The following is a 25,200-nucleotide window of genomic DNA, read 5'->3' on the forward strand; positions in this document are numbered from 1 at the left end:
TTAAGTCAGATTTCCATTTTCAAGCTTTTTGCATTCTAGGGGAAAATACTGGTCACTGTGTGATGTCCACTTAATGGTCAAAGTTTCAGGATGACTTTCTCCCACCTAGCAATTAAAGCCAACTCTATAATATTTGGTGACTTCAACCTCTGTGGCTCATTTACAGTTAATACTCCTCTAAAACCTTTGTGCTAAGAATTAAGAGTTCTTCAGTTTAATCATGCTCTTTGGCATTGAGGTCTCCCAGTTCTCAAGTTACCATTGCACAGGGTTATTGCATAATTTTAGATGTCATGGAGATTCAGCACTGATGAAATCTGAGAAGGCTCATGTCAGACCACTGACTGCTAAAGACATCACTACATGAAAGATCAGTGGTGTGAAACTTTAAAAACATCGATCCAAATGAATCAATTAAATCAACATTCATCCCTCCTAAGTGTGTGGCTTAAAACTATCATTGTTGCTTTTTTTTTTTAACCTTACATAGATTTCGAGGTAAACGCTGGAATGCTTTGATGGCTACTTCTATTCTCGAACCTCCGTTAATCGACTTTGTGCTAGTTCCCTCTTTTCAACATCTTCCACTTGGTATACATTCTTTACTTTTAGTACAGTGCATGACAGTTGCAATGCTTTAAATCTAAAACCTCCTAACAAAGCTGACGCTTTAGGTAGGGTAGCTTTAAGCTCTGTGAAGTGTTGATTAAAAACCCTTTCCCAGACTCAAACTGATCTTTTTAGAGATTAATAGAATATTAGATAAAAGGAAGATGAACAATTCAAGAGACTCCCACTCAGTCATTCTATACAAGGAAGGAAGGAAGGAAAGTATTCAATTTTTGAAAGGGAGTACCTCCTGGTGTCTTTTATTTTATATTATTACAGCCACTAATAAGTAATCATAAAATAACCACCACCATTATCCCCCTTTTTGCCACCCATATTTCAAAGATGAGAATGTCTCACATTCATTTAAATACATTTTTCTCCACAGAGGCAATGGGAAAGTTTTTGAGAAATTTTTATACTTTTTGTAATAGTAGTCTTTCTTAAATAAATTAGGATTACAGACACCAACAGGAACTTGCCAGTTTACAGTAAAAACTATGATTATAACAAGAGACACATGTGTTTGAATCGGAACTACAGATAATCCATAGGAACTTGAAAAAGAAACTAACTTATTAGCACTGAGAATAGTTAACATATCTCTCAAAGGAGTTATAGGTTATTTCCTTAAGAAAGGAGTTGCTGAAAATAAATGTAAAAAAAGTTATTTCAGATTGAACATAGCACATAAAGGACCTATATACAGGAATTTGGGAGCAATTGAATCCCACCAGACTCCTTTTGGAAAACACATTTATTTACGGTATATTAAAGTTTATTTTATAAAGCTATAGTTTTATGATGGGTTGTTCAAATTTCCTTGCTAGGGAGATATTTTAGATATTAAAAACAAATGTCTTAACAAATGTTAGCTTTGTGTGCAAGCCAAAAGGTGACTCTACTGAAGTTAGGATATTGCCCTACAGCAATAATAGTAATAATAAGTAGCCATAAGGTTTAAAATATTGATGAATGCTGTCCCATCATTCTAATACATTTATACTTTTAAACACTATAGAGTTGGTGAATAAAGGAACTTCTGGGCAAGAATAATATGACACTGCTTGTTGGGAATATTATTTTTATTTTAAAATGTAAACAGAAATATATATGGGAAATGCATGTGCTTTTTTTTATATATAAACAATAATGCAATCCAGGTTGAAGCACAAGCCTGAAACTTGAAAAAAGAACAATTATTACAAGTAGATGGTCTTCTTTTCAAATATCCATGAAAATTTTTAACGACTGCATGGTTAGGCACCTGTAGAAAGCTCCAAAGCAATAATCTGGCTTTTAAGTTTTGACAGGAGTATTTTGAATATTAAATTTATCAACAACTCCTTTCCCATTCCCATTGCTCTAGGAAGTATATAATTAAAATAAAAATGCCTGCATCCTAACTTTAAAACTCTACTCTCCTAAAAAACCTAAGAAAACCAAAATGAGAAAGGAGATCAGGGCAAAAATATTGTTAACACTGGCAGCCTCCAAGTAGGCGGGCTACTGCCAACTGCTTGTTGTTACTCCAAGAAAATTGAGGTGAACAATATTATTACACTTATACCAATAGACCCGTAATCAACAGGTTAAAAAATTCTACATTAACAAAGAATCTGATCAGTAATCAGTCGGTGGTCTGGAATGGTTTGCCTAGCTCTCTCTGGGTTGCCACAGCTCAGATTCACAAGCAGAAATTACATTTACACAACTTAAGTTTGCAAATAGCTCTCTACAGATAGTTAAACAAGGCCTAACAATCCAGTAGTTTTAAAGCATTAAAGTATTAAAGGCAATTAAACAGTGATTTACTCTAGTTACAAGTAAAGGTTTTTAAAAAGAGAGGTGAGAAAATTGCAGAAAAGGAATAGGAGTGATTTGGTTTATAAACTGAGCATATTTATTTTACTCTAAATTCAGCTGCAGAAGTTTCAAAAATGTAGCGTTGCACAAGTGTTGGTTTTTTTAAAAAAGCTATAAAATTAGTTTCCTGTGAACATTTTCATATACCGAAAACACCACACAATTTATAACATTTTGAAAAATATATTCAATCCACATCAATTCTCAAATCCCTCACTGGAAGATACCATTATTTTACACAGTTCACCATTACTTCTACAATAGGAAAGTCTGGATAAAAAGGGTCAACATCACAGACCAATGTGCTTGACACTGTTGGGGCTTACACATTTTACACCATCCAGTAGCTGAATAAAATGCCATTTTGATTTTTTATGTTGTTTCTGCTTAAATAACATCACAAGATATGCAGACATGACTCACTGAAAAAAGATCACTTTAGTTTGTCATCATTAAAACTATAGAACTAATGAATGTACTTGTATGCCAAACACAGCAATGAGATATCAGTTTTAAAACTTGCTGAAATCAGTTCGTAATATAAAAACATTTATCCATGAGGTGGTTCATTTTAAGTTCTTTTTCTGAGGCGTTAGACAGTTCTAAGTCATTTTGGGTACATTTTATCATGTCCTCAAATAAGGCAAGCATGTTAATTGTTGCATACACTTTAAAAAAGGATGAAAAATATTAAATTCAGATCTCTTCTATTAGAAATAATCTTCACTAGGTAAATTCTTCAAGTAATTAAAAATTGATAACGCTAATATTTAATATTTTAATTTAAAAGTCAGCAAAACCTTAACTTATCTCTTGTATTTCACAGTGTTGGCCAGATCTTAGCTGGATTAAAATATTTAATTGTTGAAAACATAGGGAAAACCCCTACAGAGGTGGAATACTAAAAATTATACCATTGGATGGAAAGGAGAAAAATCTTTCACATCAAGTCTCTCTCTTCCTATTAGAGCAGAAAACTAAAAGAATCATTTTAGCCCAACTTAGTCTTTCAGAAGAAAAAGGCTCCAGAGTACATAGGTTTATTTTCCTGATGACAATAAAATATTCTAACCCTAAAAGGGCCTAACTCCAGGAAAGCTCAGAATAGCTCTTTCTAGTAAGGATTAACAACAAACTTTCTCCACATTAAGATTTAAACAGCAAAACTTAAGTGTGTTATCTAAATTACAATGACACTCAATACACATCATATGTTTAAAAAGTAAAGTCAATTCTAATGATAAAGTTGGAAATTCCATTGAAAATGGGACCTTTCACACCTACACTTAAAGGATCTGCTCATCATTATGTTTTAAACAGTCTATTCTGACATTAGAGACTCGTGTAAAATCTCACAATCAACTGGAGACGATTTTCAGCAGTAATGCGGATTTGGTACTTTATAGATTTTTTTTTACGCAAAGTTCTTTTGGTCTCGAAATGAAAACGGATCGTTAAGGAGAGAACAATTTACACTCCCCAAACTCTGTAGTACACCGTGGCATTCATGTTCTGAATTTAAATTTGACTTTTCTCTCTGTGTGTGTGTGTGTGTGTGTGTGTGTGTGTGTGTGTGTGTGTGTGTGTGGAATTTCCTTAAAAAAAAAAAGGCATAAGACGACCTCAGGGAAAAACCTAGTTAAAATGGAAGTTGGAAGTCTAGAATAAGTTTGCTCCTGTCCAGAGTGGGGCGGGGTCCAGGCGGGGGTGGGGGTGGGGGAGGATGGACATGATTGAGGAGGGGGAGCAGCAGCGGCTGCGCTGCGGCGGGCGGTAGGACCGCGCAGACACCGCGCACCCCGCCGCGGCGGCGCGGGCTCCGTCAGGGCAATTAGAGCCGCGCCGGCCGCGCCGGGCAGGGCGCTGTCAGCCTTAATCTGCGCGCTGACGGGCAGCGAGAAGCCCGAGCTCAGCCCGCAGGAAGCACGACCAGTGAACCCATATTGCTTTGACAGTTGCACTCATCTAGAAATAATGCAAAACGCTATTTAGATGTATATATCACGACCCTGTGCTCTGGGAAGAAAACAATCTAATGAGGGGCTGGGAGTCTGCTCGCCGACGACAAGCAGTGGGGAGACGTGTGGGTGCGCGCGCGAGCGTGGCTCCCGCGCTTCCCCTCCCCCGTCTCGCTCGCTCTCCTCTTACAGCTCTTCGTGCTTAATGCGGTGGGAGCGTCGCGTCAGAGCCGGCTTGAGGGAGCTGGTCTTGGCCTCAGAGGCTTCGGTAAAGAATTTGAAAATAGACGGGAAGCTCTTCCAGGAAGTTAGCTCGTGACGGTCGGTGCCTGCAAAGAAAAAAAAAAAAAAACCCACAGATTCCGTTACCAGGTGGCCTCGCTCCGGGCCAGACGCAGGTGGGGGCGGCGACGGCCCGGCCGAGCCCAGGCACCGGGACGCGCTCCGCCCGCCGAGCCCCCCCCGCCCCGCCCCTCGCGGGCTCGCGACTCCGGGCTCGCCACGCCGGGGAGGCGAGGCCCGCCAGCGCGCGGCCTCCCCGGGACACGCCTCTCCGCGAGGGTTCACTTTGCCCCCCAAGACCCAGGGGGGCGCGGACATCCGCCACGTCCCCGAGGCGGCGGCCCTTCGGCCTGAGTCCCCGTCACGCGCCCGGCGCGGAGACGCGGCCCCGACGAGTCGCGCGGGTCGCCCGAGGCGCGGCCGGGCGCCCGGGGCCTCAGCCCCTGTGGGCCAATGGAGGCGCGCGGCGGCCGGGCCACTCCCTCTCCCGCCGGGAAACCTCCTCCTCCCCGACCCCGGCGCGCGCGGGGATTGGTTTCCCCTGCGCGCGGGATCCCGCTTCTGCTCCCACCCCGCAGCACCCAAGTTTCCTTGCTTCCCAAGGGGAAAAAAATGGATTTTTCTTGTCTCTCCCGGAAGCCGTGCTGTTAGACATGATTACCTCAGCGAGGTCACTGGGACCAAATCACATGGGACGCTTAACGAAGGACCAGATTCAAAACAGATTATGCCTCGAAGTATCCTAGGGCATTTTCACAGGTTTTAAGGAGAATTTAGAAAAGCTAAAGAAATGTTTCAAAGCAGTGACGACTAAAAGAGCATCGAGGCCTCTCATTTTGTCAGGAGGAATTCAACGTAGAAGGTACAAGTTAGTTGTCAATTTAAGGGGTTATTTTACTACAGCTTCTTTATGTGGCTGCGATTTAATACACATGTATAGTATTTTTCAAGTCAAATCTACATATAATTTAACACAAGCAGCAAATAATATTGATGTAGGCATAAGAATAGATGAGGGAATAGATTAATCTATTTTGACTCCTTGTGATGGCTTATAGCATTTTACCAGTAGCTTTATAACTGAACAATTTTTTATTTTAACAAATAAAAATTACAAAGACTCTTCCATAGAAATAATGAGTGAGAATAGCTTTGAAACAGTTGAAATCTCCTGTTAGATCACTCAATTATGCAGAGAGATACTGCTTGGAAGTCTCCGGATTCAGGGCCTCTGTCTGATACTTTAACATTGTTAATGATAATTCTTTAGTCTGTAATAGTAGGTCATTGCTATGGTTACTCTACAATGGTGCAACACTTTGCTTTCCCCTTCAGCTATTCGCTGAGACCTGGTAACCACATTTGTTGCCTAGCAACAGTTTTGTGACAGTATCACAATCTGGGAGTTACAACAATAAGGATGCTATGGCTGCAGTCCGCCAGAGAGCAGAAAGCTACAGTCTGTGCATGTGACTTAGCTGTGGGAGCTGGTCCTAGTAGAGAACCCCTCTCTTTAGAGGGGCCCTCACAAGGATGCTCTCTATCCTCCTCTCCTCTGCAGATTGGCCTTCTGAACTTGCATTTGAAATTAAGATCCAGTATTGAAGTCATATCCTTGAGAAATATCCCTCCACACTACTGCATTCAGCCTAAAAAATGAGGTCATTTCTCTATTTGCTTACTCATTTTGGGCAAAATTCATTGTTATTCAATGGGAAGGAGGGATGAGTGTAGGTTTATCCTGGTAAATCCAATAGTGCCTAACCGGATTTTGACAATTCTTAATAGAATTCTTGGGGAAAAAATTATATATATGTCTGCCTGCATCAATAGCTGTGTAAAATCTCAAGTTCTTTGAAATATATATAACTAGACATTTTTATTATTATGATTTTGACTTATTCAAATGACAAAGGATTCTTTTGAATTTGGAGGATTTATATTCTCCAAACCTAAGTGAGCAGCTCTATATATGCTCAGATATGCCTACTTTAAATGATATTTTGTGGGTATATCTAAAATGGGGACCAGTTTCTAGATAGGTTTATGAAATGTCTGTCTCTCTTTCTATAGTGCTTGCTTAGTTTCAGTTCAATAATAAGTACTAAATTGTACTTAAGTAATAAAATAGTTTCAAATCAATTGTATCACTTCTTTTTGAAAGACCACTGGCAGATGCATACTACATGGCACACCCACCCCCCAAATACAATAAGCCAAAAAAAAAAAAAAAGGTGTTAATTGTCTCTTTTCCTTCCCATTCCCCAAGCTTCCAGCCACATTTGGCATTTCCTCCATAGTGATCACACTTACACCTACTAGTGTTACCAAGGCTATGATCAATTTGTAAGCTTTCTCAGGGAATTCCTCTCATAATTCCTCCCACCCCTTGAAAACCAATTCAATCTATGAATCTAGAGGGACCTAAGGAGTCAATGGTCTGAAGCAATTTTAACTCTCTTATTTCTTCTTTCCTGGGTGACAATCTTTCTCAAGGATGAACAAATTTCACTGGTGATAAAACCACTGCAAAAGCTTTTTAGTTTTAGCTTATGATGACTCTCTACTTGATTAGTCCTGGGCTGAAAAGACCAAAGTCCCTGAGATAACTGAGTACCTGAACTGGCACTCAACATTTACTCTTGCAATTTAACAGTATAAATAATGAGAATGTGTGCTTCTGTCAGAGGAGGGAAAATTGCTAGGAGTAAAGGTAATAAGGTAGGTTAGCAACTGAATTACAGAGAACGGGGTGAAGCAGAGAGATTTCTCCCTAAACTGAGGAATGGTAACATACATCATACAAAAATGTCTTTTCTAAATTTTTGGAAGTGGGTTTTTAATAATCAACAAATAGCTTTTGGAAGTTGGATATTTGCACATCTATCTGGGACTGCACAGACAAGAACATGTTTGGAAACCATATTCAAAAATTTAGGGCTAAAATTCAATGAAAATATTTACAAATTAATATGAAAATCTACATATGACAATGCTCAGTGAAAGGAAACTTCCAAGAGCAGCTTTCTGGTACTTAATATATATATCATTTTAGGGAACTGAAGAGGCTTGCTTTTCATTCCATCAATGCAGAAACACTAGGCCATTAAATTATTTATTCACAAAAGAATATAAAAGGTAACAATTTAGGTTAATCAAAAAAGCAGCCATTTATTAATAAACTGCAATGATGTACTGGTAACAGGGAAACTAGTCCATTTAGCACTAACCATGTAATTTGAAGGAGATAAACATGGTTTTACAGTCAGGGCCTCGATTTTTCACTACCATAGCTTTACCCTTATCAAAAGCCCCCCCCCCCTCCCAATTTAGGGACTGTGAACTTCTCACTTTTCAAACCCCATTTTCCTAATCCAGAGAAGTTCACACAATGTAAGGAGTAAAGGGTTTTTCCACATTTAATATCTGCCAAGTTCTCTAGGAATAGTTTTCTATATCCTTTTGAATTGGCAGGCTTGTTCTAACTGGATAAATCATGTTTGGGGTGAATTCTGTTTTGCAACCTTTAAAATCAATTCAATATAAAAGTAAAATGTTGAGTATGACAGTGCATCATTACAAAAGTACCTTTGCTCAGTCTCAATCAGTGGTTATTAATGGGGATGGTAGTGGCCTCTAGAGGCATTTTGGATATTTGTAGGGATATTTTTGGTGGCTAAGATGATTGGAAGGTGCTATTGGCATTTAGTGGGAGAAGGTCAGGGATGGTGGACATCCTGTAATTTGCAGGGCAGTACAGCATGATGAAGAATTGTTTTGCATCCCACTCGATTTTTAAATGTTCCACAGCTATTCATGTAGTTGAAAAAAACCTGTTTATAATTATATGGGTTTAGAATTTAAATCTGTTTTACAAATAATCTCAAAGTACTTTTTGCATGATTTTAATATACACTGAATTTTGCAGGAATGCAACTACCATGTAAATTGAAGGGACTGTGTACTTCATGTTTTTCAGAATATTACCAAGAGTGTTTTACCCTATGAAAAAATCTCATCATTTATGGCACCACTTCCCATGGTACTTGAGTTGTCTATAAGCACACCTGTATCAGCCTGCATTTGTAGCTGTCAAACTCATTCTATATGCATTGGGCCAAGTAACTGACTACTTTATTGCTCCTTCTCAGGGAGACTTGCCTGAGCATTTTAAATGTTGAAATGCATATTATTTTTTACTATGAATTGCTTTTTATTCTTTCTATATGTTAAATTAGAGCATTACAACTATTGAACAATCTTGTAAGCAGGTAGACTATGTTATCTCTAGAATTTATTTCAGGATAGTAAAAGCGATGTGTAATATTTGTTATAATAGGTAATCAAGGGTCAGCTGAAATAAAAATGAATAATTGTTTTTATTACATTAAAGACTAATTTTCCCAATAATCTGAACCCTACTCTAGCTATCTCTTTTATCCTTATACAAAGCAGAAAATCCTTATTTTTCATTTAACTTATGTTTCTTCCACAAATACTGCTTGTCAATGCTCTTGTTCATTGTAAAATAACCAACAGGCAGGGGATATTCAAACTAAAATACTGCACTGAATATTTATTCTTGACCTATCAGTTGTTTTAAAAAATTAGCAAATTTCAAAGCAGTGAAGATAGTACAAATGGTGAAAAGGATAGTACAAATGGTGAAACTTTAAGTATGAAGGATGATATTATAAATCATATGAGAAAGATCAGATTTCTAAAATGTGTCATTTGTTTCCCCAAAAGAATATATATTTTAATCACAACCAGTTACAGATTCCTTTGTTCCTTCTCCACTCCCACTGCTCCACTTGACCAGCCTTAAAAAAAAAAAAAAAAAAAAAAAAAGAATATATATTTAAGAAAAAGTGTCTTGCAATGGAACTGACAAAGAAGGAGGTTATATTCATGTAACAGCATTTAGAAATTAAGCAAAAAATGGTTGAAAATTATGCTGAGAGTAGAATGCTCAAAGAGTAGGATAACAGAGATGAAAACATTAATATATCTTTTTATCTACTTCCTTTTCATCTTCCTGTGATGACCCCAATTCAAATGTTTCTTACATTTGAAGGCAGCTTTGTCCACACTCCTCTTCACTTGATCTTAGTGCTTAGATTTTTTTTTGGAGGGCACCAAAAATTATACCAAAATATGCTACTGAGTTAGCAGCCAAAATCCTGATGTTTACTTTGGCAGATGTATACCATTCTGAAGCTATACCTCATTTTATGCAGTAGATGGCTTAAAAAGTTGTATATAAATATAGTTTCGGCAAATAGAATATTTATAAAATAAAGAAGTAGGTTATGTACCTCTTCAATGAATCACTTAATAAAGTGAATTATCTGAGAAAGCAAATAATCATTCTTCAAAAGATACACGGACACAAATCTGATTTGTCAGAGATAAGGTTAACTGGTAAGTAGTAGACAGATTGATGAACAGTATGAGTGTTCATCATTTAGAAAAAGATAATTTAGAAAAATTTCTTGGTCTTCTATTCACTATTCTAATTACAATGAGTCACTTTATTTTACTTGATTCTAGATGACAAAAGGTCATGAAATACAGGCATACCTCAGAGGTACTGCAGATTTGGTTCCGGACTACCTCAATAAAGCTAATATCACAATAAGGTGAGTCACACAATTTTTTTGGTTTCCCAGAAAAAAATTATGTTTATACTATACTATAGTCTATTAAGTGTATAATAGCATTATGTCTAAAAACACAATGTGCATACCTTAATTAAAAGTACTTTATTGTTAAAAATGCTAATGAGCATCTGAGCCTTTAATAAATTGTAAGCTTTTGGCTGATGGAGGGTCTTGCCTTGATGTTGACGGCTGCTGACTGTCCGGGTGGTGGTTGCCCAAGGTTGAGGTGGCTGTGGCAATTTCTTAAAATAAGACAGCAATAAAGTTTGCTGCATCATTTGATTCATCCTCTCACAAAAGATTTCTCTGTAGCATGCAATGTTGTTCTATAGCATTTTACCCACAGTGGAACTTCTTTCAAAACTGAAGTCAATCCTCTCAAGCCCTGCCACTGCTTTAATCACCTAAATTTATGGAATATTCCAAATCCTTTGTTATGCACAACCATGATGCAATGGTTCATGACATCTTCACCAGGAGTAGAATTCTATCTCAAAAAACACCTTTATTTGCTCATCCCTAAGAAGCAACTCCTCTTCCATTCAAGTTTTATCATGAGATTGCAAAAATTCAGTCACATTTTCAGGCTCCACTTCTGATTCTAGTTCTCTTGCTATTTATACCACATCTGCAGTTACTTCCACTAAAGTCTAGAACCCCTCAAAGTTATCCATGAGGGTTGGAATCAACTTCTTCTAAAAGCCCATTAATGTTGATATTTTGACCTTCTCCTATGAATAACAATTGTCCTTAATAGCATCTATTCATAGAATGGTGATTCTTTTCCAAAAGGATTTCAATTTACTTTGCTCAGATCAATCAGAGGAATCACTATGTAGGTCAACTACAGCTTTACAAAATGTATTTGTTAAACAATAAGACGTGAAAGTTGAAATTACTCCTGATCCATGGGCTGCAGAATGGATGTTGTATTAGCAGGCATGAAAACAACATTAATCTCCTTGTACATTTCCATCAAAGCTCTTGGGTGATTAGGTGGATTTTCAATGAGTAGTAATATTTTGAAAGGAATCTTTTTTTCTGAGCAGTAGGTCTCAACAGTGGTCTTAAAACACAGGCAGTCCCTGGGTTATGGACGACCTGACTTACGGTATTCCATACTGACAAATAGGCTCCCAAGACTCCCCATAAAGATAATTTATAATTAAATAATTAAATAAATAATTTGGGAACCAGTTTCTTCTGTACATGTAAACAAACCTGCATGGCATAAGTGGCTCGTTACTGCAGCATCTTTATGCTAGCAGCTAGTCTCACTGTTTATATAGTCGCTTACACATAGCATCACTTCCGTCTTAACTTTTTAATTTGATTTAGTGAGAATGTGTTTACCCTTATGAACATGCCTCCAAAGCCCACTGCAAGTCCAGGTGAGCCTACAGTGAAAAGTGATTACAATGGAAACAAAAGTAGAAATAGTTAAGCATTTGGAGAAAAGCCAGACGCTGTCATTCATTGGTAAAGCATTAGGCTTCAGTTGCTCGACTATCAGAATAATTGTAAAGGATAAAGTGAGAATAATGAAAGTGAAAGGCAGTGCTCCAATGAAAGTATCAGTTATTACTAAGCAGCATAGTGGATTGATTGTCGAAATGGAAAAGTCATTACTGATTTAGTTAGAAGATCAAAGTAAGTGTAACCTTCCTATTAACCTAGTATTCATGCGATACTAGGTGAGTGCTAACCTTTAATATTCTTTTCTTGAATTTCTCCTATTTCCTACCAGAACCTTTTATTTGAGTTTGTTTTTATGTTCTGTTTCTTTGAATTAAAAGAAAGAGCATCATAGTTTCTGTAACTTATTATAGCATTACACTGTATTATTATTGCCACATATGAACCATTATAGTATTATTATTATTATTGTTTATCAGGTATTTCAGTTTCAGACAAATCTGACTTAAAGATATTCTCAGGAATGTATTTTATCCGTAACTCAGGGACCACTTGTATTCAGTATACCATGCTGTAAACAGATGTGCTGTCATCAAGGTTTTGTTGTTCCATTTATAGAGCACAGGCAGAGTAGATTTAACATAAATTTTTTGTTTGTTTGTTTGTTTTGTTTTGTAGAGATGAGGTCTCACTATGCTGCTCAGGCTGCCCTTGAACTCCTGGCCTCAAGTGATCCCTCAGCCTCGGCCTCCCAAAGTGCTTGGATTACAGGTGTGAGCCACCACATCCAGATTTAGCATAATTTGTAAGGGTACAGGATTTTTGGAGTGGTAAATGAGCATTGGTTTCAACTTAAAGTCATCAGCTGCATTAGCCTCTAATAAGACCGTCAGCCTGTCTCTGAAGCTTTGAAGCCAGGCATTGACTTCTTCTGTCTAGCTATGAAAGTCCTAGATGGCATCTTCTTCCAATAGAAAGCTGTTTTGTCTACATTGAAAATTTCCTGTTTAGTGTAGCCACCTACATCAATGATCTTAGCTAGATCTTCTGGATAACTTGCTGCAGCTTTTACATTAGTACTTGCTGCTTCATCTTGCACTTTTATATTATGGAAATGATTTCTTTCCTTAAGCTTCATGAATCAACCTCTGCTAGCTTCAAACTTTTTTTCTGCAGCTTCCTTACCTCTCTCAGCCTTCACAGAATTGAAAAGGCTTAGGGCTTTGCTCTGGATTAGGTTTTGCCTTAAGGGAATGTTGTGGCTGGTTTGATCCTTCTTCCAGACCATTAAAATTTTCCCAATATCAGCAATAAGGCTGTTTTGCTTTCTTATTGTCCCTGTCTTCACTGGAGTAACACTTTGAATTTCTTTCAAGGATTTTTCCTTTGCCTTCACAACTTGGCTAACTCATGCAAGAGGCATAGCTTTCAGTCTTTCTCAGCTTTTGACATGCCCTTCTCACTAATCTTAATCATTTCTAGCTTTTGATGTAAAGTGAGAGACAGGAGACTCTTACTTTCACTTTAACACTTACAGGCCAGGGTTATTAACTGGCCTAATTTCAATATTGTTGTGTTTCAGGGAATAGGGAGGCCAGAAGAGAGGTAGAAAGGTAGGGATCAGCAGGTTGGCAGAGCAGTCAGAAGGCACAACAACATTTACTTCACCATCTTCAGTGGGTATGTCATGGTGCCCTAAAACAATTATAATAGTAACAGCAAAGGTCACAGATCATAGATCACCATAACAGATAAAATAATAAAAACGTTGGAAATACAGTGAGAATTACCAAAATGTAACACATAGACACAAAATGAGCACATGCGGTTTTTAGAAAAATGGCAGTGATAGACTTGTTTGATGTAGGGTTGCCACAAATCTTCAATTTGTAAAAAGTACAGTATCTGTGAAATGAAACAAATTGAAGTACAATAAAACAAGGTATGCCTGTAATTTCAACAATCTATGCATAATTTACATCTTAGGGTCTGCTTTAGAATAGGGACTATCACTGTTCACAAAGTCACCTTTAAATAGGGAAGACCATTTTTTATATCTTTGTTTAAGAGGGATAAAAATCAAGTATATGCCCCTACCTTCTCACTCTGCCTCTTCTCTGCCCCAACAAAAGAATGCATTTTTAAAGCAAAAGGTATTGAATAAACTTTTTAAGTTCCTATGATAAAGAGGGAAAGAGACTAGAAAGATATAAAACACATTAATATTAACATGATAATATGTCTATGATATTTCCAAAATGAGAAGACTCGATTTTAAAAATTGATCTTAACAAGAAAAAGAAGTATGGGCAATTAGGAAGTAATGAAGACCCTGTCAATATAGCTATGTTGATAATAACAGGTAAGGGAATTCTTGAGAAAATCTAATATATAAAAATCGGGAGGTTTGTAATATGCATTATTGAGTCCCACTGGGATTAACTAATGAACTTAGGAGCTCACCAGCATTATTTTTAGAAAGTTATAAAGAATCAGAAATATAAGAGCACTGAAAAATAATGTGTCTTCTAAAAAGAAATAAAATACAACTACTAAAATTCACTTAAAAATGAATTCTAGAGCTTCTAAGGAGAATATCATTTAAAAAAAAATACAAATCTACCAGTATTTGAACAGAGAGGGGCTCCTAATGGAAACCCTCTAAATTAGAAGGGACATATACAAGACTGCCACACTCAGGGGTAGTGAATGGAGCTGGGTGGTGTGTCTACTGAGATTGTGTAAGGGAAATGCCAAGTTCAGTTCAGTAAACATGTTACAATGCCTTGTTGAGTTACCTGTGAAAGAAACAAGCAAGTTTTTTCCGTTGCTAACACTGTTAAAGTTGAGATTGTGTCAGGACCCCAAAGGCAAGAAGTCAAGTTTGACCACAGATATAAGAGACAGGCTGAAACAAAGACTTACAACTAGTGGTGGAAACTTTTGGATCATTTACAGCTTCTAGGGTAGCCTGTCCTTTCCTCTAGCTCCTTTTCTGCCAAATATCTTTCATCTAAGGGGGTGTGCACGGTGGGGGTAGAGGTAGAGCTGGGAGTGGAGGAAGAGGGGACAGGGCAGTTTAAGACCCAGGGAAACAACTCTGGGAAGTAAACTTATTCTTGAGGTATAGCAGACAGCCTGCAGTGGCTGTGTATCTCTGGCTTTGAACCTTGTAGACTTCTCTAATCAAACTTTGCCTAAACTGATTTTTAAAACGGATATATTTTTACTTCTTCAACTGCCTATGGAACTCAGACAGCTAGCTGGTGGAGAAGTGCTTTCTTTGGTTGTAAGTCTTGTCTTGCATCACATACTACTCCCACCATTGCCACAAGGCCTGGCCTTCAGGGATATACTATTTCCCTTTAAAACTTGAGTCTATGTTTGGGCAAAAGCCCCCCATTTCCAGTTTCCCTTTGTCATTTTCAAAAGTAACTTTAACCAAAGGATTATAAGTAAACACAGTGATAAGCAAGGGAATGCAAAGAACCAAAAAACAGTTATTTCCCTAAGTACAGGTTTCTATTTCTAATATTCCCAATACATTCAGTAAAGAGCTTTGCTGAGCCCCAAGTTCCTTCATTGTAAAACAACACTCTAATTGTCAGGCTTCACTTTCCCCTCGCTCCCCTCTCTGTGTTTAGCTAGGTACCTGTGGCTGCCAGTTTGACTCTGTGTGCGTGCGTGCGTGCATGCGTGCGTGCGTGTGTGTGTGTGTGTATGTATGTGTGTGTGTTTTTATGTGGTTGAGGGGGAAGGGAAGGGTTAGACAGAAAATGAATTGTAAAACACTTTCCTTATTTCAAAACAAATCAAAAAAACATTTACTAGTTCAAATATCTGACTCTTCTGTGGTCTTCCTCTTTCACCTGTGGATTCTACACTAAAGGATATATTTTGTGGGCAGTTTTCCTGTGATTGATTGATTCATGCATTCATATTAATACATGTATTTACTCTATGCCAGGCACTGTTTCTTGGTGGAGGGAATGCAGTGGTGAGCAAGAAATGCTTTGCTCTTGTAGCACACTCGCTAGTGGGAAACGACAGAAAAAAAAGTAAACTGATGAACATGATAATTTTGGAGAATTGGAAATACTGTGAGGAAAACACGATAGGAGATGTGAAAAGAATGAAGGAGAGGGTGGAGTGGGAAGGGAAAAGTGGCCATCAATTTCAACTGGATAAAGAAGACTTTTGACCTGAGACCTGAATGGAAAGAAGGAGCCAGATGAAAGTCTAGGGGCAGAGTGCCGCAGGCAGAGTTCTGGGAGAACAAGTGCAGGGGCTCGAAGGAGGAAATAAGTTGTCACAGTTGAGAAATTCAAAGACAGGAGTGTCTAGAACATGGGGGGTGAGGGAAAAGTGGCAGAAGATGATTCAGAGAGGCGGGCAGCCCCCAGGCCGTGTGAGGGTTTGCAGGCCATGGTGAAGGGTTGGAATTTTATTCCAAGTGCATTGGGTGGTCTGTTTGCTGGGTTTTAAACAGGGTAGAAATATAATCTGACTTGCATTTTAAGAGTACACTGGCTGGTATGTAGAGAATGAGTTGTGCAGAGTGAGAAAGAATTTAAATCTTCCCTACTGCATTTACCAATTCCTCCCACCTCTACAGCATTCTCTAGAGCTCACTCTTCTACACACTTCGGAGAACAAAAATTCACTTACTGCTACTTCACATATAATAAATAAACTCAATTATACAGTAATAGTAATATGCAATAAGAATTGAAAGAGAGCCTAGTGAAATAATATTTGAAAGTAGTTAACAAAAAATGGAATTGAACTAGAAACAACATTTTCCTAACAATTCTGCTCCTATTCTGTATGTTGACACCTCTCTGGTTTCTCAGCCCTTAGAAGGATTGCTCTGGGTGGTGTAAGGTGTTGGGATTGGGAACACACTGTCATAGCATTCCATTTCTACAAGCAGTTCAGAGGTAACTGGTGGGTTTACTCTCTAGGCAGGCTTTTCCACTGAGCTCTTCATTTCTACAAATGGACACAACATTCTATTAGCTACTATTCTACTTCAAATCCTCTGAGTTATCTTTGATTTTTCTCTCTCTTGTTTGCTGCCTCCTGATCCAATTGTTAATAAATTCTGATAATTATACCTCAGAAAAGTTTTTCTAATCTTTCTTCCTTTCCACTCCTCCTGCTATCTAGAGTGATCTGAATTTAATGACCTATCATTTAGACTCCAGAAATTTCCTTCTAACTCATTTCACTGCTTTTGGTCTCTCCCCTTTTGTCTCGTACCTATTAATTGAAAAACTCTCACATGCCTCCTCAGCTCAAAATATCCAATGGCAGCCCATAATATATTACATTAAATAGAAATTCCTTCATTTGGTTTATTGCCCTCCATTCTCTGGCTCCAGCCTTTTTTTTCCTGGGTTTATCATAACCTCAGCTCTTCCATAAGTATCCTGTATCCTGCCAGGCCTAGCTCAACTGACATTCCTTAAACCTTTTCAAATTCTTAAGACCTCTCCCTTTATTAAATATTAATATCTTTAGTTGCCTGACACATTCAGTCTTATATTTCTGTATGTATCTCCTGTGTATTTAAAATTATGAAACAATGCCGGGCCCACATCTTCTAAAGCCTAATCTCAGGGACTGGACATCTGTGATTCTAGTGATTCTGAAGTCTGGCCAGAGATGAGATTACTATTGTAAAGTTTTTGAAGGCAGGTGTCATACTTTACTCTTTTTCAACACAGATTGATAAATCTACCTTATACTTAAGTATATATACTTTTAGAGTTAAGAAATAAATTCCTCTAAAATTGTAATATAATGACAGTCTATAACTCTATAATTAAAGCTGAAGGAAGTAGAGTGTTTTTCTTTCCCTATCCAACAAACTGATGAGGTAGACTCAGGTGATCCGCCATTCATTAGCAACTAGTTGATAAGCACTGACAGAGACTCAAAGTGTCTTCCAGATCTTTTTAGCTAAAATGTTGTGCTTATCTAGCAAATACAATTTATTATCATCAAAAGAGGTTTAGGAATGTCAGAACCGAGAACTCTCAGAGAGTCAAACTTTAACTGTTCATGAGCTTGTATTACCAAGATGTAGTTAGCTTGGCCCAAGTTTAAGTGTAGATAGAAGTATATCAAATATAAAACAGTAGAGATGTGGGATGATCCTACATAAAATTTCATTTCAATAATAATAAAGTGTCATCTGACAGGTGAGAAATCTAAAGTCCAGAGAAGTTGTGATAGCCCAAAGTTACACAGACATTTTGCCTTAATATAGTCAATATTAACAAATGAATCACTGGGATAGTAAAAATTTTCAGAAAATGTATGTCTAATTGCCTTAAGATCCAGTTTATTATTTACTTCCTCTAATACGCTTTCTTTGATTAATCTTAGCCCACACCAACTATTCCTTTTCTTTATGTTTCAATATTTTATATATAGTTTGTATTATATTCTCATGTAATCGCTTTGCTTTACTAGTGATTTCATGTATCAGAAGTACCTTATTTTATCTCCAAATCCTTTGGGGATAAGGCTATTTATCCCAGAAGTTGTAGTTCAGGGTTTATAAATGTTTGCTTTACTTTATAAACAACTGTCCTAAATAGAATTCATCATAAAATTGATGCTTAATAAGCGTTATTAAAAACATAAAACATAGAAATTTCCTATTTGTTTTTGCACTATTTGATGAGTATTCCCATTTTGAAATTAAGGACATGGGGGCCTACAGAAGAACATGGCAGTAAAAACTTGTGAATTTATAAAGTGCAGTGATACTGGTATTGTCCCGTGAAATTCATATGTTGAAACCTAATTTCCAATGTGTTGATATCTGGAGAAGGGGCTTTTGGAGGTGATTAGGTCATGAGGATGGAAACCTCATGAGTGGGAATGAATGTCCTTATAAAAGAAGCCAGTGAAGACCCAGCGAAAAGAAAAACTGCTGTCTATGAACCAGAAAGCAAGTCCTTATCAGACACTGAATCAGCTGGCACCTTGGTCTCAGACTTCCCAGTCTCCAAAACTGTGAGAAATCAATTTCTGTTATTTATAAGCCATCTAGTCAATTGTATTGTTATAGCAGCCCGAATTGACGAAAGCACTGACCTTTCCAATTGACCAACATGACGTGTCTTGCCATTTATTTAGCTCTTTAATGACTCAATAAAGTTTTATCATTTTTTTCCCATGGAGGTTTTGTGCTTCATTTATTAGAGTCATTCATTTATTAATTAATCTATTTAGAATTATACTTTTTGAGATAACTGTAGATTCATATGCAGTTGTAAGATATAATGGAAAGATCTTGTGTTCCTTTTATCATTTTCCCCAAAAGTAACATCTTGTAAACCCACAGTGCAACATGATAGTTGGGATATTGACAATGTTTGTCAAGATACAGAACATTTCCATCATTACAAAGATCCATTATGTTGCTGTTTCATAGCCACACCTACTTCCTCTTCCTTTTCCTACCCCTCTGTAACCTTTGGCAACCATCTGCTTTCCATTTCTATAATTTTGTCATTCAAGAATGTTATATAATTGGAGTCATACAGTATGTAACCTTTTAGAATTTTTTTTTTTTCATTTTAGGTTAATTCTCTGGAGATTGATCCAGGTTGTTCCATGTGTCAATAGTTTGTTCCTTTTTAGTCCCGAGCAGTATTCCATGGTATGGATGTACCACAGTTTGTTTAACCTTAATGATTCCCCATTGAAGGACATCCAGGTTGTTTCTAGCTTTTTGGATATAATGAATAAAGCTGCTATACACATTCATGTACAGGTTTTTGTATGAATATAAGTCTTCATTTCTTCTTCCCAATAAATGCCCCAAAATTGGAAACAACCCAACTGGCCACCAATACATGAGTGGATTAATAAAATGTGGTATATGTACACCATGGAATATTACTCTGCCATAAAAAATGGTGAACTAATAATACCTCTTGTATCATCCTGGATGGAGCTAGAGCCTATTCTTCGAAGTGATGTATCATAAGAATGGAAAAACAAACACCACATGTACTCACCATTAAATTGGTATTAACTGATCAACACTTATGTGCACATATGGAGGTAACACTCATTAGGTGTTGGGCAGGTGGGAGAGAGGAGATGGGGATGGGTAAATTCACACCTAATGGGTGCGGTGCACACTTTCTGGGGGATGGGCACACTTGTGGCTCTGACTTGGGCGGTGCAAAGGCAGTATATGTAAACAGTGTTCGTACCCCTGTAATATTCTGCAATAAAAAAAAAAAAGAAAAAAATGCCCAAGAATGCAATTGCTGGGTTGTATGTTAGTTGCATGCTTAGTTTTTCAAGCAACTGGCACACTGTTTCCAGAGCCACTCTAACATTTTATATTCCCTCCAGTAATATATGAGTACTCCAGTTTCTCTCCATCTTTGCCAGTAATAAGTCTTGAAATTGGGTAGATTGATTCCTCCGATTCATTCTTCTTTTTCAAAATTGTTTTAGGTATTCTAGTTCCTTTGCCTTTCCACATAAATAAAGAATAATTTTGTCTATCTCTACTCTACCATAAAGGATTAATCTTGCCCAAAGAGAGGTCTGGCCTTTTGCCCTTGGTTCCTGGGAAGTAATCTTTAAGCCCTTGGACTGTCCTGCTGACAAGGATGTCTTCCTTTATCTGGAGATTTGGGCCATACCGGATAATTTATGCCAACGTGATTTACAGTGAGGTTTTGGATCAGGGGTATCAGCTCAACATCTGGAATGTCTGGAGACTAAAGTTAGCCAAGTGGGTGGTCAACCATGTCGAAGTAACTGAGTCCTAATAAAAATTCTTGAAATCAAGCCTCTGGTCCCTGGTTAGCAATATTCCATGTGTATTCTCAAACAGTGTTGCTGAGAGAAGAGAGTGCTATCCATGACTCAACTGGGAGAAGACAAATGGAAGCTCATGCCTGAAATTTTCCTGCACCTTTCCCTATGTGCTGCCTCCTTAGCTGATTTTAATGAGTATCCTTTCACTGTAAGAAACTGTAACTGTGAATATAACAGCTTTCAGTGAATATAATAGCTTTTCAGTGAGTTCAGTCTTTCTGGCAAATTATTAAACCTGAAGGTGGTCTTAGAGCTACCTAAACTTGCAGTTAGTGTCAGAAGTGAGGGTGGACTTGGGACTTTAGAACTTTACATCTATTTAAAAAAAAACCAAAACTTGCTGGCATTTGGGCAGGAATTATGCTAAACTTATATATCAATTTGGGAGAACTGACATCTTTATTATGTTGAGTGATTGAATCTATGAACATATGTATCTTAGCTTTTTTTAGTACTGTGTATTTGTTGATGCTACTATAAGTGGATTTTTAAACATTTTACTTTTAACTACTTGTTGTTGTCATATAGAAATGCATTTGATTTTGATTTTTACATATTGACTTTGTATAGAGACCCTGCTGTTATCCTTTTCTTCCTAAAAATTTATCTGTAGATTTTGAATTTTCTACATAAACAATCAATATAATATGTGAATAATTTCAGGTGTTTTTTCCTTTGTAATTCTTGTATCTTTTATGTTTCTTTTATTTATTCTTTTATCTTTTATTTCATCTAATTATAAACTTAATTCTAAACTAGAAACAAAATAGCCTCAAATGCATTCATAGCATTAACTAATGAGATGAATAAAATATCACATAAAGCAAATTATTATAAGCAACATAAAATTGGCATCAAGTTACTACATTTTCTATTTTGATTGATTTCTTAATGATTCACTTTGAAAAGACCTAGTTTTGTCAGGTAATGTCATTAACTTGCTGACTACTGGTCATGTAAGCTCTCTGTCACTTTAGCACAGACTCTGATAGCTTCTAGAGTGCCGATTATGCTCCTAACACTTTGATTTCTTTTCATCCCAGTTAAGATAATGTAGAAATAGACTATTTTTGTTACATTCAGCCTCCATGTCTAGAGTTATCCTCACTCCGTTTGGTACTACTATAATTTTATTCCTCATTCTATCTTCAAAAGTATTTCTTCTTTAAATGTCTTTTTTTTAAAAAAAATCCACAATGCATGCCTTTTACATGGCAAGAATTCTTAAAGGATCCTGAAGTTATTTATATAACACCATTAATACATATAGCACATCTTCCATTAATATGAAATGCATTGATTTTAATTAAATAATATATTCACAAATATATCATGTAAACATAGTAAATTCCTACTGCTGACTAGTTTAGAAAATGAAACAAGAACATATTAGATAGGACTGACTACTCAATACCATATAATATAACAGAGTATTAGGGTACAGAGAATTCATGAACGATTGAACTGACACGAAGTTCCACTAAGAACTGACTTATGATAAAAATTGAACAGAACCAGATATGGCTAAACAATTACTAGGAAGGGTTATGAAAATTGTTTTCAATAATAATCTTTACTACATCTCTACTGAACTTAATCCTAAAAAGACATTTCAAAACATTAATTGGGCTTTTCATATAGGCTTTTTTGCAACTGTTCAGATGACCTATCGGCTGAAATCTTTCATTATTGCTCAAGAAATTAAATTTTCTTCTTCTGGAATTAAATTTACTTCTGGGATTGTAAATGCTCACAGTCTTAAAGTTTGAGATATTATAATTGATGTAAAGTACATTTTACATGTGTTAAAGAATTCGATGAGTACATATTACTCCCATTTCTTTGCTTTGTATACAGGCTCTAAGCAACATTTTAAATTTAATTATAAGGCTATGAAGTTCTTTTTCTTCCAAGTGTTCTAAAATCAAGGTGAGAAATATTATTATTTGGATCTTGTTGAAACAGCAAAGGATAGGAATTATTGCCCAAAGAATCTCAAATATATCCTTTGGGCATCACTATAGATGGATGACATCTAGTATTTTATTTCCATTCTACAGAGGAAATTTACGAAGTCATACCGTTGGGAAACACCTGTGAATCTACCTACAAGATTAACTACGGTGGAGGATTAATCTGCCCATGAAAAAAGGAAGATGTTAGCTACTGAAAATATTTCTTGAGTTGATCAGATTTCAATGTTTTTCGGCCAATAATTTATATCCATCAGTAGAAATACAGGTTTGTGAAAAGTTTTCCTAAGAGAAGTTGTAAATGGAAGAAAATCTATGGTATCAAGACAAAAGTATTTTAGAAATCCCAACAATAAAGAATGCTATAACCCATTTACTAGGAAAAAATAATATTACATTTAAAATTATAACAAAGAGGGATGAGAAATGATAAACCTCTGCAGTGATTTAACAGTAAACATTTCAATAATATAATATTAAGTAAGAATACAGTAGTAAAATTACCCTTGGTTGTTTGTTTAATAGTTATTTATATTAAAAAAAGCACTTGAGATGACTTATGTGTACACTATGATAAAAGTACAATAAAAGAAAAAGGGGTGAAGAATAAAGAAACCAGAGAAGTAAGATAAAGGTGGAGATAAGGTAAGTACTTGTACAGCTGCTAGATGACAGCCAGAAGTTTGACTCTGAGCTTCCTATTGACAAACACAAAGAGGGCAACACAACTGATTATGATTCACTGAATCTAGGTGATAAAAGCAAACCAGATGTGGAAAATAGCTCTTCTTTTATGGTTGTGTTTTCAGTGTAGACTTATGACACACCAAAGGGCAACTCAGGAGAAGTAACTCAGAGGAGCATCAAGATAAAGTGTTTCAGGTGAACTGATAGTCTGTGCTAGTCTGGTTTGCTCATGGGGTAAAATCAAGCATACATAAGGGAATGGATGTATGATAATCTTTTAAGCGATCAAATATCAATATTGTTTTAATTTTTGCCAAATAAGAATTGTACAGTAGAAAGGTTGAAGTTATATTCTCTGGCTAGAACCTGGATGACAAATTATTTTTGCTATTTTTGAGTACATCAATATGCTTTAATAGCCACTTCAGAAACTATGTAGCCTAGCCAGGATATGTGCCCCAATATTAATAGATGGCTCCTCTATCTTCCAAAGGAGGGTGATGGCGGTAAGGGGATCCCTGGGGGAAGGAAGGGCCAAGATTTTCTCAAAAAATAGTTTGGGGTTCATTCTTATATATGAATAGTTTATAAAAGTCCCAAATTTGACAGCATGTCTGTAAAATTTTCTTCCTAGGTATTACTGTAGCCATATTTATTTATCAATAAATAGTCCATAGAATGTGGAAAATTTTTAAAATTCACTTTGAAGTAGATTTTAAGTTGTAATATGGCTGTAATATGTACTTTTGGTAATTATTAATATTATTCTTATTAAGAAATAAAAGTGAGGCTGAGTGCAATGGCTAACGCCTATAATCCTATCACTTTGGGAGGTCAAGGCGGGAGGATTGCTTATGCTTAGGAGTTGAATAGAAGTTGAATAGAAGCCTGAGGAACACAATGAGACACTCGTCTCTACAAAAAACATAAAAATTAGGTGGGTGTGGTGGCAAGTGCCTGTACTTCCAACTACTTGGGAGGCTGAGGCAGGAGGATCTCTTGAAGCCAAGAGTTTGAGGCTGTAGTGAGCTACTGCTCTCTAGCTCAGGCAATAGAGAAACCCTGTCTCAAAAAAAAAAAAAAAAAAGTCAGAAAGTTAAAATTAAGACAATATTATTTACTAAGTTCCTGGCATGGCACTGAACACATTCATATACTAATTTATGTACCCACCCTGAGAATAATTTTTCTGAGTACATAGTATTATCCTCATTTTGCTGATGAAGAAACAGATCTGGAGAGGTTACAGAACTTTCTAAATGTCATAGTGCTTAGTAAATAAAAACATAAGCACCATGAAGGCAGGAAGTTTGTTTTGTTTGACCCTTTATTCCTATTGCCTAGGGCAATGCCTGATAGTAAGAGGCTCCCAGTAAACATATGTTGAAGTAGCTGAGTTCAAATTCAATGACAGTTAGTAGAATTTATGGTTTCAGTTTAAGGCAGTTTGATTGTTTATTTCTTTTGTAAAGAAATGAGACCTATTGCATCTACTTCTTATGTTGGTACAGAAAGTGGGAAAATGATATATAATGTAGACTTTTAGAAGCCATTCTGGTATAATCAAAAATTTTTTAAGAAACACAAATATTCTCTATATATCAATATTTTATATGTATCTCTCACAACTGTAGACTGAATCCTTTAAAGGATTCAGAAAAGTTCAGAATTATCCCCAGTTGATCAATGGAGAATAAGATTTGAACATATAGTTGGTCCAAAAAAGAACAGCCCCAGCTGGAAAACATTTTCTTACTGATAAGTTGCTAGTATGCCACAGACAAAAAATATAAACATTTAATGCATTCTTCTATTACATTTCTGTAGACTTTCCTTTCCTCCCTTTATTTCCTCATTAATTCCATCTTTTAGAGACAGGTGAAAACC

General features: G+C 36.6%; 1 protein-coding gene across 4 annotated transcripts in view; it reads right to left on the reverse strand.

Annotated features, from left to right (window-relative positions):
• Nucleotides 1–852: 852 nt before the first annotated feature.
• ARB2A (ARB2 cotranscriptional regulator A) overlaps nt 853–25,200 on the reverse strand; it is a 425,319-nt gene continuing 400,971 nt past the window's right edge. For 3 of the 4 annotated variants that reach the window (XM_076008184.1, XM_076008185.1, XM_012751806.2), the window contains one exon: nt 853–4,762. In XM_076008184.1, the coding sequence (XP_075864299.1) occupies nt 4,620–4,762 (143 nt within the window). In that variant the 3' untranslated portion in view covers nt 853–4,619. Of the gene's footprint in view, nt 4,763–8,061; nt 9,539–25,200 lie in introns of those variants that run through there. The other variant, XM_076008183.1, reaches the window with a different exon arrangement.

This window comes from Microcebus murinus, chromosome 11 (assembly GCF_040939455.1).
Source record: "Microcebus murinus isolate Inina chromosome 11, M.murinus_Inina_mat1.0, whole genome shotgun sequence".
Classification (NCBI taxonomy): domain Eukaryota; kingdom Metazoa; phylum Chordata; class Mammalia; order Primates; family Cheirogaleidae; genus Microcebus; species Microcebus murinus.